At 61.5% G+C, this 17,773-nt stretch overlaps 2 protein-coding genes across 10 annotated transcripts in view; one reads left to right on the plus strand and one right to left on the minus strand.

Annotated features, from left to right (window-relative positions):
* Positions 1-17,773, plus strand: part of MCPH1 (microcephalin 1) — a 97,505-nt gene that overhangs the window by 34,158 nt on the left and 45,574 nt on the right. The window lies entirely within an intron of this gene.
* The window catches only part of ANGPT2 (angiopoietin 2), a 40,932-nt gene that overhangs the window by 1,053 nt on the left and 22,106 nt on the right, over positions 1-17,773 (minus strand). Inside the window, exons 3-8 of one of the 5 annotated variants that reach the window (XM_059685849.1) lie at positions 15,242-15,363; positions 12,748-12,980; positions 10,767-10,897; positions 6,476-6,628; positions 5,092-5,258; positions 615-745 (exon numbers count right to left, since the gene is read on the minus strand). In XM_059685849.1, the coding sequence (XP_059541832.1) occupies positions 615-745; positions 5,092-5,258; positions 6,476-6,628; positions 10,767-10,897; positions 12,748-12,980; positions 15,242-15,363 (937 nt within the window). The remainder of the gene's footprint in view (positions 1-614; positions 746-5,091; positions 5,259-6,475; positions 6,629-10,766; positions 10,898-12,747; positions 12,981-15,241; positions 15,364-17,773) is intronic. The other 4 variants (XM_059685851.1, XM_059685852.1, XM_059685853.1 and 1 more) reach the window with 4 other exon arrangements.

The raw sequence follows: 17,773 nt of genomic DNA on the forward strand, positions 1-17,773 counted from the left end.
TTTGTTTAAAATGTAACCCCAAGTTTTAAGTGTCCAGTGGAGCTAGATATAAAAAATGTAAGGCCGTAGCAGTGCTAGCTGGGTGAAGCTGGGTGAGTGTGTGGCACAGCGGGGGCTGGGCGCCATCCGCACCCAGTGGCACCCAGTGCCTGGCACCTGCTCTCACCCTGACCAGCCCACAGGTGCCCAGGTCTGCAGGGAGGGCGTGGATCTGAGTAAATCCTGAAACATCGTGTTGGAAGGACAGAGAGAGTGATGCCATTTATATGATGAAACTAAGACACGGAAGGCGGGAGCATGGCTGTTGGTGTGAATGAACCTCGCGCAGTGTTCGCCCGGGCGGGGCTGGGGCAGGGGCTGTACTTGCAGCTGGATGTTTTGTTTCTTTGGAAAATACTCCGGTGCAGTGTTTACATTGTTATGTTCTGCGATGTGGCCCCGGGACTGAGTCACCTGTCCTCCACCCCGGTGCCCGAGTTCTATCCTGCGGGAGCAGCTCCAGGTGGACAAGCGGAAAGCGAGCGTCTCCCGCGGGCAGGCCTGCCTATGGATGTGGACGTTGTCATCTCCCGGCCGGTGCAGGGCCCTCGCCCACACAGGCAGGAAGGGCCTACCTCCCGTGAGCATCTGCGCGCACTTGCAGATGCACCGGTCCTTGTCCGCGTCCTTGGTGCTGAAGTCGCTCCCCGGCTGGCTGATGCTGCTGATCTTGCCGGCCGACCCCGTGAGGCCCTTCAGGTGGATCCTGGGGGCACGGAGGGGAGAAGAGGGGGATGAGTGGGGTTTTGTGTCGCCGAGGAACACTTCCCACAGAGAAGCCGGTCTGCCCAAGGGCTCCGGGCCCGCTGTGCCCCAGCAGCCTGAACCGAGCATTCCTGCGGGAATAAACAGGAACCCGCTTATCGCTTATCGTCGGTCCCTAGGCAGAGCGTGTTTGGGGAAACCTGCCGCGGTATCACTGGCACAGGCCTCAGCGGGACTTGGGCCCTTCCACTCATTTTCCTGCCGCTCTGAGATAAACAGGAAGGAGGGGGGCTCTGTCCAGGTCTGCAGGCTTCACCCAGGACCGTGTCATGGTGACGGGACGGCCTCAGCACCGTTGTCGGTGGGAGTGGGCTGGGAGGCCAGCAGACTCGAGCAAGGGGCACTGGGTCTGGAGCGGAGCCACAGCACCGAGAGGCAGTCGAGTCCTCGTGCTGCTGTGCCCGGTGTCTGTGCAGTGGGTCAGGCACCCGCTGGGCACCGGGGAAGGAACAGAGGTGCTGACCCGTGAGACAGTGGGCACGACCCCTCCTGTCGAAGGCAGCAGCGTCTGGCTTGCCTGTGCCTGTGCCTGTGCTGGGAGGGGCATGGGACGGGGAGGCGGTGGGCAAACCCCCTTCAGGGGAGCCGTGGGTGGAGGCTGGCCGGGGGCTGAGAGCAGGGTCCACGTGCTGGGTGGGGTGGAGCCTGGGCACCGGGTCTGCCCGTCCTGGGATCCACGGCACAGACCCTGCGAAGCCGGAGGGAGGACCGCACTCCAGCCCCAGGTGACGGCGTCCCTGACGCCCGCTCACGCCGCGCGTTTGCCAGCCACGACCTGGGAGATTGTTTCCAAGAACCACGTTGGGACGAGGGCGGAGAAGGGATGGGTCAGGGACCGAGTGACCAGGCTCTGCCAGGCCCTCCCGCGAGCGTCCACACCGCACAGCCCGGGAGTCCGCGCTCCCGTCTCCACACGCGGGGTGGTTGCGGTTCCAGGCGGGACTCGTCATGGAGCAGGGCGGGCCTGCTCCCCGTACTCCTCAGGGTCCCAGGCACACACTCCTGGGGGAGGGGGAGGGGAGGGGGGCTGCTCACTGAGGAGGTGGCCATGGAGGCCGGGCGGGAGCCTGTCCCATGGAGTCCAGGAAGCGCTGGTCCCGGCACCTTCGTGTGAGTGACTTAGATTTCAGAGTTTTTAGATGTGGCAGCTCTGGACACACGATCATAGGCATTGACTGAAATGTCCGAATTTCAGTGTTAACCTGTTTCCAAGGTGCCCTGCACGGCCCAGCCACACGGCCCCCGGCACGCCTGCCACACAGCTGCCCCATGGTCCCCGCACAGCCTCCACATGGCCCCCGGCACACCTGCCACACGGCCCCTACATGGTCCCCACGTGGTCCCTGCACGGCCCCCGGCACGCCTGCCGCACGGCCGCCCCATGGTCCCCACGTGGTCCCTGCATGGCCTCCACATGGCCCCTGGCATGCCTGCCACACGGCCACCCCATGGCCTTTGCATGGTCCCCGCATGGCCCGGCACGCCTGCCACAAAGGCTCGTGCAGGTCCTGCTCGTTGCTGGTTTCAGGTCCTGGGTTTCTCGCAGGCCCTCTCCTCAGCCTCCCACGGCCTGAGGCAGCTGCCACCGCCTCCTCACCCTCCTGCCTCCCCAAAGGGGAGCAAACAGGGAGGGCTCTGCTCGTGACTGTCTCTGAGACTCGTCTCTGTGAGACTCGCAGGTGGGGCCACGGCAGGAAGTCGCTTTCTTCTGGCCTTGGGATTGGAGGACTCAGCTGCTCTGCTGTCCATCCCTTTCGCGGAGCAGAGGAGTGAAGGCGGAGGGACACGCAGGTCACATGACATCTCCGTGTCCACGGAACTGCCTCAGGGCCTGACCAGTGGCCAGTGATAAAGTTTAATGTGCAAATAGTTTCAGTTTTAGTAAAAGAATTGTCTTACTGATGCGGTTTTCAGTTTTCTGCCATTTGGGGACCATACATCGCAGCTGCCGTGGACGGGTGCCTTTCTGAGCCATCGGCAGTTGTTCCGATAACATGTGGCGTGTTTTACCGGGACGGTAATGTTTTCAGGGTGACCTCTGTCTCATACCGCCAGCGCGTTAAACTGAGCTTTAAACAAACGCGCGCTTTATAAAACGGCACATTCAGAAACGGAGTTACATTTCTAAAGGAAATATCTGTTATGAACCAACTCAGATTAAAACATTTTTATAATGTCAGCATACGAGGGTAATGACCCGTTTTCTAAAATCTTATATAAACAGTCTAATCCTTAATTTCTGTGTTTCTTTTTTTAAATTCCTCTGTTGTAGATTCCTAACTGTTGCCAGTTGACAAAATATTTAGCTTGGAGGTAAAACAGTGACCAACCACTGGTGTCTGAACATTCCTCGCGCCTTCGATCTTTGGAGCGTCCTTGGTGGGGGGTGAGGCCCGACACCTGTCTCGCCGCCGCCCGCGGGGGCAGGCTCTCCGGGAGCCGCTCTCTCTGCGTCTGTGGACTGTCCAGGACTCCCGACCGCGGTCAGCGCTGGCCGGGTGTCACTTGCCTGCTTTCGGGCGTGCCTCTGCCTCTGCCGGGCCCTTTCCAACGCAGCAGGCTGGGGGAGGGGGCAGCGCTGGGGAGCTGCACGGCCCTGCATGGTCCCCGCATGCTCAGCTGCTGGCCGTCCCTCCCCTGGGAGCCAGCTCGGGCCCGAGACTGTCCTGGTGGCAGAGGGTGCGAGCGGCCCCGGCAGGGTTCGTGTGGGGCTGTGCCAGGCAGTGACGGTTCCCGTGAGGTCCCCTGCACGTGGTTTATCTCCGACCTCAGCGTGGGCGGTGCACGTGGGCTGTGTGGTTGGCACTCACCCCCAGTCTGCCTGCCAGGCTCCTTGGGGCGTGGGGGTGGCTGACATCCACAGGGCCCTCAGACCAGCTCCTGGGACACCCCTGCAGGTCCCCCTCTCCCTGTTCCCATCACGGGCACATTCTGAGTCCTTAGGAACCACACACCCATAAGTGCCTTCTCTGCAAGCCTCACCCACCTGCACAGCCTCACCCATACACAGAGCCTCACCCACCCGACAGCCTCACCCACCCGACAGCCTCACCCGCCCGACAGCCTCACCCACCCGACAGCCTCACCCGCCCGACAGCCTCACCCACCCGCACAGCCTCACCCACCCGCACAGCCTCACCCACCCCCACAGCCTCACCCACCCCCACAGAGCCTCACCCACCCGCACAGCCTCACCCACCCACAGAGCCTCACCCACCCGCACAGCCTCACCCACCCGACAGCCTCACCCGCCCGACAGCCTCACCCGCCCGACAGCCTCACCCACCCGCACAGCCTCACCCACCTGCACAGCCTCACCCACCCCCACAGCCTCACCCACCCCCACAGAGCCTCACCCACACACACAGCCTCACCCACCCTCACAACCTCACCCACCCACAGAGCCTCACCCACCCTCACAACCTCACCCACCCGCACAGCCTCACCCACCCCCACAGCCTCACCCACCCCCACAGAGCCTCACCCACACACAGCCTCACCCACCCTCACAGCCTCACCCACCCACAGAGCCTCACCCACCCGCACAGCCTCACCCGCACAGCCTCACCCACCCGCACAGCCTCACCCACCCCCACAGCCTCACCCGCACAGCCTCACCCACCCGCACAGCCTCACCCGCACAGCCTCACCCACACAGCCTCACCCACCTGCACAGCCTCACCCGCACAGCCTCGGGGTCCTGGCTCTCAGAGCCCCTGCTGCCCTCCGGCTCTTACCGCTTTTAGAGCTAGAGAGAATTCTGGGCCGGGGTTGCCCTGTTTCTCAGAGGTTCAGGAGTAGTGCCACCAGCTGGCGTGCAAGGTAATGTGAGGGAGCAAGGGAGCCGTAGCAGAGCGTTGCAGGGGTGGCTGCCCACTGTCCCCCCAACGCTGCGCTTTTGAACTTGGCACCCTGACCTTGGGCTGAAGCATACAACTGGATGTGTTTAACCTGCAGAAGACAGAGTGGTCTGAAAGCCTTGGTGAATAATAAAACAGCCCTAGGTGTGTGATGTAGGACGCCGTCCTGACACTGCCCTGTAGGCCACACTCCACGCCCACGGACGGTGTCAGTGCCCGGCACCTACCAGGCGCGCCGCTGGCTCCTTGCAGAGAGCAGGGACCACAGACAAACCCTGTCCTCACAGCGGCCCCTGTCGTGAAAGCCAGTTCGACGTTCAGAACCGGAGAAGCCCCCCCGAACAGGGCGAAAGCTCTAGGAAGCCAGAGGTGTTCTCGGGGTGGTCCGGACCCGTGACCACAGGGAACGTCGCCAGCAAGTCCTCACCTGTAGTTGAGGTCCTCGCCCGAGAGGGAGAAGTGCTCGTACAGGGCCTGGGCCTCGTTCCCCTCCCAGTCGGCCAGGCGGATCCTCAGCACGTAGCGCTTCTGGGCGGTCACCTGGGAGACAAACTCGTTCCCCAGCCAGTGCTCGCCCGCCGGGTTCCCGAAGCCCTGCAACCCGAGCGGGAAGTCAGTCCCTGTGAGGACTTCCCCATGGGCTTCCCCGTGGGCTCCCCTGTGAGGGCTTCCCCGTGGGCTTCCCCATGGGCTCCCCTGTGAGGGCTTCCCGTGGGCTCCCCTGTGAGGACTTCCCCGTGGGCTTCCCCGTGGGCTCCCCTGTGAGGGCTTCCCGTGGGCTTCCCCGTGGGCTCCCCTGTGAGGGCTTCCCGTGGGCTTCCCGTGAGGGCTTCCCGTGGGCTCCCCTGTGAGGGCTTCCCGTGGGCTTCCCATGGTCTTCCCCTTGGGCTCCCCTGTGGGCTTCCCCGTGGGCTCCCCTGTGAGGGCTTCCCGTGGGCTTCCTATGAGGGCTTCCCCGTGGGCTCCCCTGTGAGGGCTTCCCGTGGGCTTCCCATGGTCTTCCCCTTGGGCTCCCCTGTGGGCTTCCCCGTGGGCTCCCCTGTGAGGGCTTCCCGTGGGCTTCCTATGAGGGCTTCCCCGTGGGCTCCCCTGTGAGGGCTTCCCGTGGGCTTCCTATGAGGGCTTCCCCGTGGGCTCCCCATGAAGGCTCCCCCGTGGGCTTCCCTGTGGGCTTCCCCGTGGCTTCCCGTGGGCTTCCCCGTTAAGGCTTCCCCGTGGGCTCCCCTGTGAAGGCTCCCCCGTGGGCTTCCCTGTGGGCTTCCCCGTGGCTTCCCGTGAGGGCTTCCCCGTGGGCTCCCCCGTGGGCTCCCCTGTGGGCTATCCCGTGGGCTTCCCCGTTAAGGCTTCCCCGTGGGCTCCCGTGTCTGAGCTGAGTGACCCCTCCACCTCCCTCCCGTGCAGCGACCTCAGATGTCACTGTGCTGGGACACGTGGGGTCCTCCAGAGAAGAATGAGGCCCAGGTGAGGCCAGTGTTAAGGAACTGAGCTGCACGGGAGGGAATTCGTGCTGGGGTAGCGGCTGGTGTGTGGACAGCGAAGCGCACCAGACAGCGGGCTGGCCAGCCCCGAGCTGCCCGGACGCGAGCCCCGTGCTCACGCGCTCTGTCTGCGGCGTGGCCCACGCTGTACCTACCCGACAGGGCTGGTCTTTAATGGGGGGTGGGCGAGGGGGCGGACACCCGGTAACAGAACCCTTTGGTTAAAAACTTGTCCTGAGTCCTTGGTTCGTTTGCGTTTGTGGTGCAAGTTGTGCGGGTCTGGAAAGTTACTTTCACAAAGAGATTTTCAGGTGGCTCCGTGACTGTTCATACCACTTTGTACTCGTTCCACGTCCTCTGGAAGTCCACGCTGCCGTCCTCTCGTCGCTGGATGAGGGTCCACCCGCCCCCGGCGGACTCCATGTCACAGTAGGCCTGCAAGGGAAGGGCGCGGTGACAGGTGTGCGGGTGCGACTGGGTCTCCTGCTAAATGTGAGGAGCGAGATACGTGTAGGTGCCCGACAGCATGTGCTGGTGGGTTCTTTGGGGTGAATCTCATGGTCTTCCAAGAAACAGATGGTTTTAAGTGAATTGAAAGCCATGACTTAAAAGGACGAAGGTAAACAGTGATACAACGCAGGCTAGTGATGGATGCAGGGATGACTGTCCTCTGTTTTAGGCTGACACCCACCAGCCGCTGACGCGGAGCGCCCTCCTCGGAGCCGCTGTGAGGGGGCATCGCAGGCGGCCCCGCCCTCTCGCCTCCCCCCTGCAGACGTGCATGGACCCGTCCACGTCCCTGAAAACCTTGGTGACGGCAGCACCTCTGCAGGAGGGATGGAGGGGTCCTCGTGCTGTTCGGGTTCCCGGGACTCCCGTGACCTGGTGTGTCCTGGGGCCACCCCGCTTCCCCACGTGGGGTCAAGGCTGTCGGCCGTCCCTCAGCACCAAGCACCAGGGGCCTGAGGGCCGCATGCCTCCGACTCGCGCCAGGCTCTGCCCTTTGCTCACTGCCCTGGGCATCCCCCCACCCACCCCCAGCGCCTCTCAGCTCTGCTGCCACGCCGGCTCGCGGGTTTAAACTTTGTCAGAACGGAATTCTTTGGGGATGGGAGCATGCATGCTCCATTTCAGCTCAGCTGGAGGTTTCTTATGAAACTAAAACCCCCTGAGATAAGATCACAAAAGAAGCTCTAAATAATGAGATTATGGTGGAACGAAACGTTTTCCTGAAAATGAAGAGAAACTCCCTGCAGCATACCAGGTAGTAAATGTGGAAGTTAAGGTTCAGAAAAATGAGGAATAGTCTTGCTTTGATGTTTTCCGTGGTCCTTTCGGTGATGATGGCGAACATTTTGACAGGCGGGTTTAAACGTGCTGCTCTGTGCTCTAAACTCCCAGCGAGCTGGGCTGGAGCACAGGGAGGCCCTGGGACTCTTCCACGTGAGGGCTGCCTGTGCCGGTGCCTCCTCCCTCTCCCAGCCTCTCCCTTTGGAAACAAGTCCATTGCAAAGAAAAATGCAGCCTCGCCTGCCAGGTCAGCGGGTGGAGTGTTGGTCGCGGACAGGAGGGTTGTGGATTGGATTCCGGCCAAGGGCACACGCCTGGGTTGCAGGCTCATCCCAGCCCCATCAGGGCGTGTACAGGAGGCAACCAGTCGATGTGTCTCTCACATTGATGTTTCTCTGTCTCTTCCCCTCCCTTCCTCTCTCTCTAAAAAATCAATGGGAAAAATATCCTTGGGTGAGGATTAACAAATAAAAAGAGAAAATTCGTCTTATCTATGCATACATGCATATGCACATGCATATACATATGTGTATATGTATGATGTGTGTGTACATACATACACACACACACACACACACACACAGGCCTAATATGCAAATTGTCCCCGAGAATTCAGGAGACGGGAGTTCAATCGCTCACTATGACATGTGCTGACCACCAGGGGGCGGCGCAGAATGAAGGAAGGTCCAAGCCGGCAGCCGGAAGGCCCAACCGGCCCTGATCCTCGGCCAGGCCGAGGGACCCTACTCGTGCACGAAGTTCATGCACCGGCCTCTAGTTAGGAATGAAATGATCTCCCATCTTCAGGCCGTTGGACATCAGCCTTGACCCGCTTGCGGGGACCCTCGCCCTGGGCTGGCAGCACCTTGTTTGTTACGGCTGCCGCTGGGCACACCTGTGCAGAGTTCCGTGGAGCCCCTGCTCCTGTGATCCAGCCAGACAGCGGCTCTGCGAGGCTGTGTCCTGCTCCTGTTCTCCAGCCAGACAGCGGCTCTGCGAGGCTGTGTCCTGCTCCTGTTCTCCAGCCAGACAGCGGCTCTGCGAGGCTGTGGCTGCCTCTGAAGTGGAGGAGGAGTAGTCGGGTTCAGCTAATGCGGCCCGTCGTCCAGCTGTGCAGTGGGACACAGGACTGTCACAGACTATTGTCCACCTCACGTGGCCCCAGAAATGGGGACGTGGCCCAAGGCCCCGCAGCAGGTCTGCGTCGACGTGGGTCCGCACACAGTCCTCTCCCGTTTGCTGGGGGCCAGTGGCTCGGCCGCTCACGTCCGTCGTGTGTCATGTAACACCCACCGGGTGAGCTCGCTGCACACGCTGCCGGCTGCGAGGCTGTGTGTGTGCAGAGATGTGAATCCCGGACCCGCTCACGTCCGTCGTGTGTCATGTAACACCCACCTGGTGAGCTCGCTGCACACACTGCCGGCTGCAAGCCTGTGTGTGCGCAGAGATGCGGATCCCAGACCCGCCCCTGGGCCAGGCAGGTGGTTGGCCCTCACTGCGCCTGCCTTGTTCCAGGAACATGGGGTCCTTTGGCGCCCACCCTCCGTTCGGAAGTCACTGGGTCCAGTCAGAGCCATCCATCTTGGTTTGGAAATCAGAGCCGAGCCTCTGGGACGGGGAGGGTCCCTGCGTGTGCGTGAGCAATGCAGCCCGGTTCTCTGACGCCCGAGACTTTGTCCAGGTTTCAAGGAGCAGAGCTCATGGAAAGCGAAGTTATTGTGGCCAATTAGGTCGTGAAACTGTCGGAGTCATCCACGCAGCCAGCGGCACTGGGGGGTGCGGAGCAGGTGACGGAGGGCGGGAAGCAGGCCGCTCAGAATGCCGGCACCTCGAGCCGGGCCCACAGCAGGGCCCCGGGCGAGCCGGCTCTGAGCTGGAGGGCTCCACAAGGCCTCGAGCAATGGCAAGGTAATGGTCAGCCTGCGGTCACGGTGCGGGACCACTGAACAGCTCACGGCACACAGACAGGGATCCCGTGAAAGCGGAAGGAAACTGTTCGTCTCCAGCTAGCAGACACTGCAGTGCTTTCCATTCCGCCACCCTGAGCGTCTGTACCGAGACCCCGGGCGTTTTCAGAAACGAAGTTGAAATATTTAGGCCGCTTTGGAAAAGATCTCCCAGAAATCTCCTCGGCGTCCATCACTGGAATGAGCTGATACAGGGCGGAGTGGGGTGCCCGCCATGCAGGGAGCTGGCGGCCTGGCGGCCGAGGGCACTGCCGGGTAACAGCTCCCGTCTGTGGGATGGGCGGTGAGCACCAGCCTCGGCCTCGGGAGGAACACGTGACAGGTCAGGAACCGGAGCTCATCCAGCTGCAATGACGGACTCAGACACAGACGGGCAGAGCCAGGATCTCAGCCCACATCTGTCGTCACAGTCTCAGGCTGGAAGGGAGTCTAAGGCACTCACCTGGACCGTTTCAGAGAAAAGGAACCTGAGAGAGAAGGCTGTTCCCTGCCATGGGCCTGAGCGACTGCCTACGTTTGAAAGGAGCACCCATCCTCATACTTCCAGCCGTGCGCCTCCCGCCCCCTCCCGGCCCTCACGCCTCCTCCTGCCGGGCGTCTCGGGTTTTCCCCCGATGCACTGCTTCTAGGGCACCGGGGACATAGCTGCTTCCCAGGCTGATTGAGAGCGGAGTGCACGCCTTCTCACGTCTGTGTGCCGAGGCAGGTGTGTGCGGGGGGCAGGTGTGCGCCGGGGGCAGGTGTGTGCGGGGGCAGGTGTGTCCGGGGCAGGCGTGTGCGGGGGCAGGTGTGCGGCGGGGCAGGTGTGTGCCGGGCAGGTGTGCGCCGGGGCAGGTGTGCGCCGGGGGCAGGTGTGTGCAGGGGCATTTGTGTGCTGGGGAAGGTGTGTGGGGGGGGCATTTGTGTGCCGGGGAAGGTGTGTGCGGGGGCAGGCGTGCGCGGGGGCAGGTGTGCGCCGGGGCAGATGTGTGCGGGGCAGGTGTGTGCCGGGGGCAGGTGTGCGGCCGGGGAAGGTGTGTGCGGGGGCAGGTGTGTGCTGAAGGCAATGTCTGCTCACCTGCACACCTGGCTGTGCTGGTCCCAGAGAACAGCCCTGGGGGAGGGAGGAGGTGTGGCCCCTGAGCCTTTGGGGTGCCCCACTGATACTTGAAGTAACTACTAAAAGGGGAACTGTGGCTGTTCATTGGGAGGTGTTTTCTTTAAACTTAATGAAAGGGTGTCACACTTCAAGGAAGACAGCAGACAAGCCGGAGGCCAGGAGAGGGGAGTGAGAAGGAGCAGCGCGCCGTGCGGTCAGCGCGGACCTGGAGCCCGTGGGACGGGCGGAGTGCCCGGCCCGCCGCTGGGGGACCCGGGGGAGCCCTCACCTTTGTCTCCTCCGTGGAGTTGGGGAAGGTCAGCGTGTAGACGCCGCTGGTGGTCAGGCCGGACTTGAAGGCCTCCGCACAGTCTCGGAAAGCGACTTGCTCCTCCTTCGCAGCCGGGGCCGGCCTAGCTGCTTCCAGAGATAGAAGAGCGTTTACGTGGGGCTCATGGCAGACAGAAGGTGGGTTCTGAGAGGCACTCCTTTGGGGAGTTTATTACGATTGAATTCTCACAGTGAGTAGGAAGGATGTGCTGGTTTTCCACCCTTTCCAAAAACCTCAGTGATCATTACCTGCAGACCATGCTCCCTGCTTCATCATCAGCTTCACCATCAGCTAGAACAAACTATTACTTTTCAGATTCTTCCATCTTGAGTAGAACCAGATACAGTTATTACAGGAGAGTAAAAGAACATCCCCCAAGCAGTGTACCTGCCAGGGCTGCACGCACCCCTCAGCCCTCACCCCACGTTAGCTGGGATGAGCAGAGCAGAGAGTCTGGGCCTTTAGGAAAAGAACACTTTTCCTAAATGACACGAGTTTGAAACTAGCTGGAGGCCGGGTGCGGTACCCTGGCCCTGTGAGAGACCTGGCTGAGCATCAGGTTGGTCCTGTGTCCCCGTGTTTGCGTCCTGGCTGAGTAGGATCCTTGTCTACGTGCTTCTGCTGAAATGTGGGTGTTAGAGGAGGGAGCAGCGTTACCCAGTGACTGACAGTGTCTCCTTCAGTCTTCACAGCCCTCGGGGTGAAGACATTTCCCTGCCCAGGCTCATACCCAGCGATTGATGGAATTAACTCATAGGCTCTGTGAAGCCCATGGATCAGAAGTATGTTTGGGATGTTTTGCTTCATAACAGTCATTTTGTGTAAATACACCCTCTCCCTTCCTTCCATTTTGTCCTTTTTACTTGGTTCTGTATTGAGACCCTGTAAAGCTTTTATATCAAACTAGAGGCCTGGTGCACAACATTCGTGCACTGGGGCAGGGCATGCCTCAGCCCAGCCTGCACTGTCTCGCAGTCCGGGAGCCCTCGGGGGATGTCCGACTCCCCGCAAGCCTAAGCCATCAGTCGGACATCCTCAGTGCTGCTGTGGAGAGGCTCCTCCCACCGCCTCTGCACTTCTGGCTCTGCACTGACCACCGGAGGCAGCTCTTGTGTTGAGCGTCTGCCCCCTGGTGGTCAGTGCGCATCATAGTGACCAGTCATTCTGCCGTTGGATCAATTTGCATATTACCCTTTTATTATATAGGATATGTAAGAGAAGAAATGCCTTTTCTGAAAGATGGGAATTTTTTAGAATGTTGAGAATTTCACTGACTGAATTCCACTGCACTGGATCTAAGGTGGGTGTGGCCACCAGGGTGTGCATGACTGAGGGGAGGTGGCCACACTTACAGCCCGATATGGACACCAGGGTGTGCATGACTGAGGGGAGGTGGCCGCACTTACAGCCGATATGGACACCAGGGTGTGCATGACTGGGGGGGTGGCCACACTTACAGCCCGATATGGACACCAGGGTGTGCATGACTGAGGGGGCGTGGCCACACTTACAGCCGACGTGGACATGAGGGTGTGCATGACTGAGGGGGCGTGGCCACACTTACAGCCCAGCATGGACACCAGGGTGTGCATGACTGGGGGGGGTGGCCGCACTTACAGCCCAGCATGGACACCAGGGTGTGCATGACTGAGGGGGCGTGGCCGCACTTACAGCCCAGCATGGACACCAGGGTGTGCATGACTGAGGGGGCGTGGCCGCACTTACCGCCCGACGTGGACACGAGGGTGTGCATGACTGAGGGGGGGTGGCCGCACTTACCGCCCGACGTGGACACCAGGGTGTGCATGACTGAGGGGGCGTGGCCGCACTTACAGCCCGACGTGGACACGAGGGTGTGCATGACTGAGGGGGTGGCCACACTTACAGCCCGACGTGGACACGAGGGTGTGCATGACTGAGGGGGGGTGGCCGCACTTACCGCCCGACGTGGACACGAGGGTCAGCAGGCTGTGCACGGTCTCCATGAGGTCGTGCTGCTGCTTCTGCAGGACCGAGTTGTTCACCGTCGCCGTCACCAGCTGCTTCTCGAGCTCCTCGATGATGGAGTTCTGCTTGGACACCAGCACCTGCAGCTGGTCCTTCTCCTCCTTCATGGACTGGAGCTGCACCGTGTGCTTGCCTTCCATGTCGAGCACTTTCTTCTCCAGGACGCTGGGGAGGGAAAGCAAGTCAGCGATGCAGGTGCTCCGCACCCCACAGCCCAGGCTGTGCAGTCCGTCACTCCCATAACTCGCCCAGGGGCTCATGTCCTTGGAGTTTCTGCTTCTCCAGGGCACGTTAACATGTCAGAGGAGCCGGCCCGCGTGGCTCCGTGGTTGGGCATCGACCTATGAACCAGGAGGTCACAGTGCGATTCCCCGTCAGGGCACAGGCCTGGATCGTGGGCTTGATCCCCAGCAGGGGCATGCAGGAGGCAGCGATCAGTGCTTCTCTCTCATCAGTGATGTCTCTCTCTCTCCCTTCCTCTCTGAAATCAATAAACATATCTTTTAAAGATGTCAGAGCAGGCAGTTGCACGGTGATGTGGCCGCAGCCCTGAGGGAGCTCTCAGGCCGCTCCGGGGGCAGCAGTTGGCCATGCTGTCCCTTGGAGGGACTTGAGGAGGACATCCCCTAGCGAGAACGTCAGGGCTGCGGCAGGTCATCCGTCCCACGGCCTCGTGGAGAGGAGCGTGGACCATGCAGAGGTGCCTCAGCATCGGGAGCGCAGGCGGGCGGGGCCGTGGGAAGAGCAGGCTGAGCCCCTCCCTCCTCACGTGACCTCGCATGTTACCTGGGCAGGCCTTGCGCTCTCGGGCTCTCCGTGAATGCCCTGCCTATCGCAGTGAACATCGCTGCACACAGTGACGTTACAAACGAAGGCACGAGGTGCGTGGCCTCAGAGGCCCTTCTGCTCTGTGGTCTGACTCGGTTGCGCTTCTTTGGGGCAGTGCATCTCCATCTGTACCCCGGTGGACATTACTCAGCCACGGAACCGGCCACCCAGTAAAGCCTTCACCGTGAGCGTGAGCGTGAGCATGAACAGTTACCATCAGACACTCTGGTAGCTGCACCCAGCTCTGGGAATCAGGACAGTAGCTCCCGTCAGCGCCTCGCCGGCAAGTAGCCCGTTTCTCCACGCGGTCACGTGCACCCGACGTGCACCGTGTCCCATATCCTTCTCAGTGGCTATTCCTGAAGGTTCCTCGATATCAGCCAAGCCACTTTCAGTTGTACGTCACCATCATTAATTAAAAACCAAGGTGACTCACCACAACAGAAGGTAACAAAGATCAATGCGCAGAGCGTCAGCGTTCTGCCGGACGTCATTGCCAGCGCCCCCGGGCTCCAGCTTTGGAGCCACTCCCGCGGGCACTCCACCCTGCCTCTGCCGCCCGCACACTGTTCCACGGGGACGTGAGAGATGGGGTCACGTGGCCCAGAGCGTGAGTGGATGTGGGGACTCACGGGCAGGAGTTTTCTCAAAAAGCGAGTTTATTTCTCCCCGACCAGAGGACAGCCTGGCCGGCCGCCCCGGAGTGCGGGCACAGATGCCCCAGCGCTCCAGGCCGCTCGTCCTAGTCAGAGCAGCGTTGCAGGTGCAGGGCGGGGCCCGCGCTGGCTGAGACCTCAGCTCAGGGAGCCGCACCGCACTTTCAATGAAAGGAAGCAACACAGCGGCCCCTGGACAGCACGGGTCTGAACTGCGGGTCCGCCTGTGCGTGGACGTTTTTCAGTAAGGGCCTGTGATGTTGAAACCTCAGTTCGCGCACACCGGCTGAGCATTATCGGGAAAGCAGAGTTAACTGGGGGAATGGGAAGCATGTTCGCGAAAAAGTGTGGAAGAGTGTGGAGGGTCCTATAAGCCAGATGAGTCAGGAGGCAGAGCCAGCCGGTCCATACGTGGTAAAGCTTCACACACAATCCCACCCACCAGGGCGGCCGAAGGAGTGGAGTCGTGGTCACGTTTGAAGCCACTCCTGCTGTTTCCGGCCGTAGGTGCAGGGCTAGGGGTGTCTGAGCTCGGGAGCCGGGTCCCACGTCTGTGGGGAAAGGGCAGTAAGATTGGACAGACCTTCACCCGGATGGCAGCGGGGCAACGTGCCCGCGGGTGCTAGCACGGCGTAGTGAATGCGACAGAGCGGGACAGTGTCCGCTGCTCGGCGTGTCAGCAAGCTGGCCAGGGCTCGCACACCCCGCCCCGGCTCGTCGGCGAGTGACCGCGCCGCCGTCCGGCCCGCCCGCCCAGCAGGACCGCACAGCACAGCCTGTGAAGAGGCCGCAGCACGATGCGCCCAGAGACGCTGCGGCTCAGTTATGGTCTCGCGCGTGCGTTTCCCGCTTTGCAGAAGCGCGAGTTTGAAACATTAAAGACGAACACTTGGACTAAACATGGACTCGCTTTCCAAAGTAGAGGTTTTTGCGCTGTCTTACCTGTTCCTGTCCTGCAGCTTGCTGATCTCACTGGTCTGGTCCAGGATCTGTTTCTCCAGCTTGTTGGTGGACAGGGAATGTTCCAGGAGCTGGAGCTCGAGTCTCGTCGTCTGGTTCAGCACCTGCGTGCGACACAGCAGACCCGCGCTGGTCAGCTTCCCCGTGGGACACGGGGCCCCCTGGAGGGGACAAGCCCTAGGGCGCGCGCTCACCCCGGGCCTTCCTGGGGTCAGAGGCTTGGCTGCCTGGTGACGTCAGGGGGGGTGGCCAGGCCCTGTTGCCTGGCCGTTATTGGGAGAGTTTCCCAGGTCGGGACAGTGGTGTTTGTGTCACGTAACAAAGCGCTGGTTTCCTGGTCCTGCGTGCCTGCCGTGTACGGTGAGGCGGTGGGTGTGAAACGCTCACACCGAATGCCGGGACTGGTGGTGACTGCAAAGGCCCTGCCTCCCCTCTGTCCGCAGACAACCTGGTGGACGCCACCTGCTCCACTCGACACATAGAGCTCTTTTCCCAGCGTTTCCTTGTCGCTGGTCTCGCGGTTGGCGTTTTCTGCCTCCTCCGTTTCTTTTTCTGCACCTGGCATCAGCCGGTCAGGAGACAGCCTACGTGGGAAGGCGGAGCCCGGCTCTGCGGGGGCCTCTGGCCCGGCCACACGCACTGTCGCGGCCCCCACCGCGTTCCAGCACCAAGGATGTATTCTTCTGCATTTGGCTGCCTTGCAGCAGGAAGCATCCATTGCTCACATCCCGCATGGGTGGCCTTACAGGATGAGCGGTCTCGTGGGAGCTGGGTCAGAGTGGCTGCCCAGGAACCAGGGTCCTTGACTGAGGGAAGCATTGTTTGCTCGGCGCCCATGACATTCACAAAAGGCTCTCTCGGCCATGGGTAGGGCAGGGCCGGGCCCACTCCTCGGCGACTGCAGGCCCTGGCCAGCTGGGGCGGGGCTTGAACACACACTTTCCCCTGTGGCCCCAGCATCCTGGTGGGCTCTGGCTCAGAGGGAGTGGAAAGTCCGGGGCCCCGGAGAGGACGTGGGGAGTGCAGAGGGCGGCGTGTGGGTCCCTGCTCGCCCGGCACCCAGCGCAGTGCCTCATCGCCTGCGGGCTCAGCTGCGGGTGCCTGTCCGTCGCTGAGTCTCCAGAACCCCAGGCCCCGCTGCCCCTCGGCCCAGCTGTCGTCTCACAGGCTCGAGGAGTCACGCTTTGTACAGCAACGTCCATGCTTGGACTCAGCCCTGCCTCGCACGGTCACTGCTGGCGACACAGTGCAGCCGTGTGGCCCCGGCTCGGGCCGCGTTCTCACGTGTCCACCCGGACATCGGCTGTTCGCTCTCGCCGTCCCCATGTTCCAGCGGGGTTCTGTGACGTGGCTTCACAGCAGATGTTTAGAAACCCTGGGCCCGACCACAAAAGGCTTGTGAAGAGCCGGCAGGTCTTGCACAGGATGTAGGAAGGTGTGCGTCCTGGCTGCCTCTGCCACTTCCATTGCTGTCGCCTGGGAGCACAGGAAGCGGCTTCCGGGCACATGGGGGCGAGCCCACACCCGCCAGCCTTCCCTCGGAAGCGGGCAGCGTGGCTTCGTCACGACCACTTACTGTAATAACGGGCTGGGGATCCTGACACTTTCCCTTTAAACGTTTTACACATTTTCATTCTTACCTTTTATCACCTCTTTGGATTACAATTTTTGGTCCCTTGTGATCCATCGTGTAAATCCTCCTATTTTTCCTGGACTGTTCAATAAGGTGGAAAGGTTAGGTGAGCGGGTCCTTCTTGCTGCCCTCACATGAGCTGAGGTGGGCTTCTCCCACCGCCTGCTGTGTCCTTTCCCCTCTCCCAGTTGCCAGGGAGACAGGAGACTCCTGCCTCAGAGCTCAGAGCTGGGCCCAGCTCAGGGGAGGGAGGCTCCTACCTGCTGGCTGGCCCTTGAGCTGAGGCGGCCACTCCCCCGGGAACTGCGCGGGGGGACTTGCCTGCACTAGCACTGCTGCTCCTTGAGCATCGCGGTCCTCAGAGCAGGAAGGTGATCGCCCAGCAGCCCCAGCGGAGCGGCCTGGGAGCCCGGAGCCGGGAGCACTTGCGGGAGAGGCTGGGTGGGGGGGGGGGGACGTTCTTCCAGCAGCACTTCCCCCGCACTCACCTGCTGTCCTGTGTGCGCCGCTAGCAGCTCCATGAATTTTGTTTTTGCTATTTTGCAATTACTCTTTTAATATTTTCGTGTTTCGTGGTCTTTTCTACTATTAACCATTAGCTCATAGACTCTTAAAGCTGAAAGGGACTTAGTCACTCCTGTGGCCCTGCCTCATCCGTAGCCACGCGGCTGAGGTCCCGGAGCCCAGGGCCTCGCTCAGCTGTCACCCAGCCACGCGGAGCCGGGACCATCAGAGCCTGGCTCCCGGCCAGAGTGAGCCCCCTGTGCCTGCTCCCTCTGCCTCTCTGTGCCGCCTGCTCCCCTCTGTCTGTCTGCCTGTCTGTGCTCCCTCTGTCTGTCTGCCTCTCTGTGCCGCCCGCTCCCCTCTGTCTGCCTCTCTGT

This window comes from Myotis daubentonii, chromosome 2 (genome assembly GCF_963259705.1).
Source record: "Myotis daubentonii chromosome 2, mMyoDau2.1, whole genome shotgun sequence".
Classification (NCBI taxonomy): Eukaryota; Metazoa; Chordata; class Mammalia; order Chiroptera; family Vespertilionidae; genus Myotis; species Myotis daubentonii.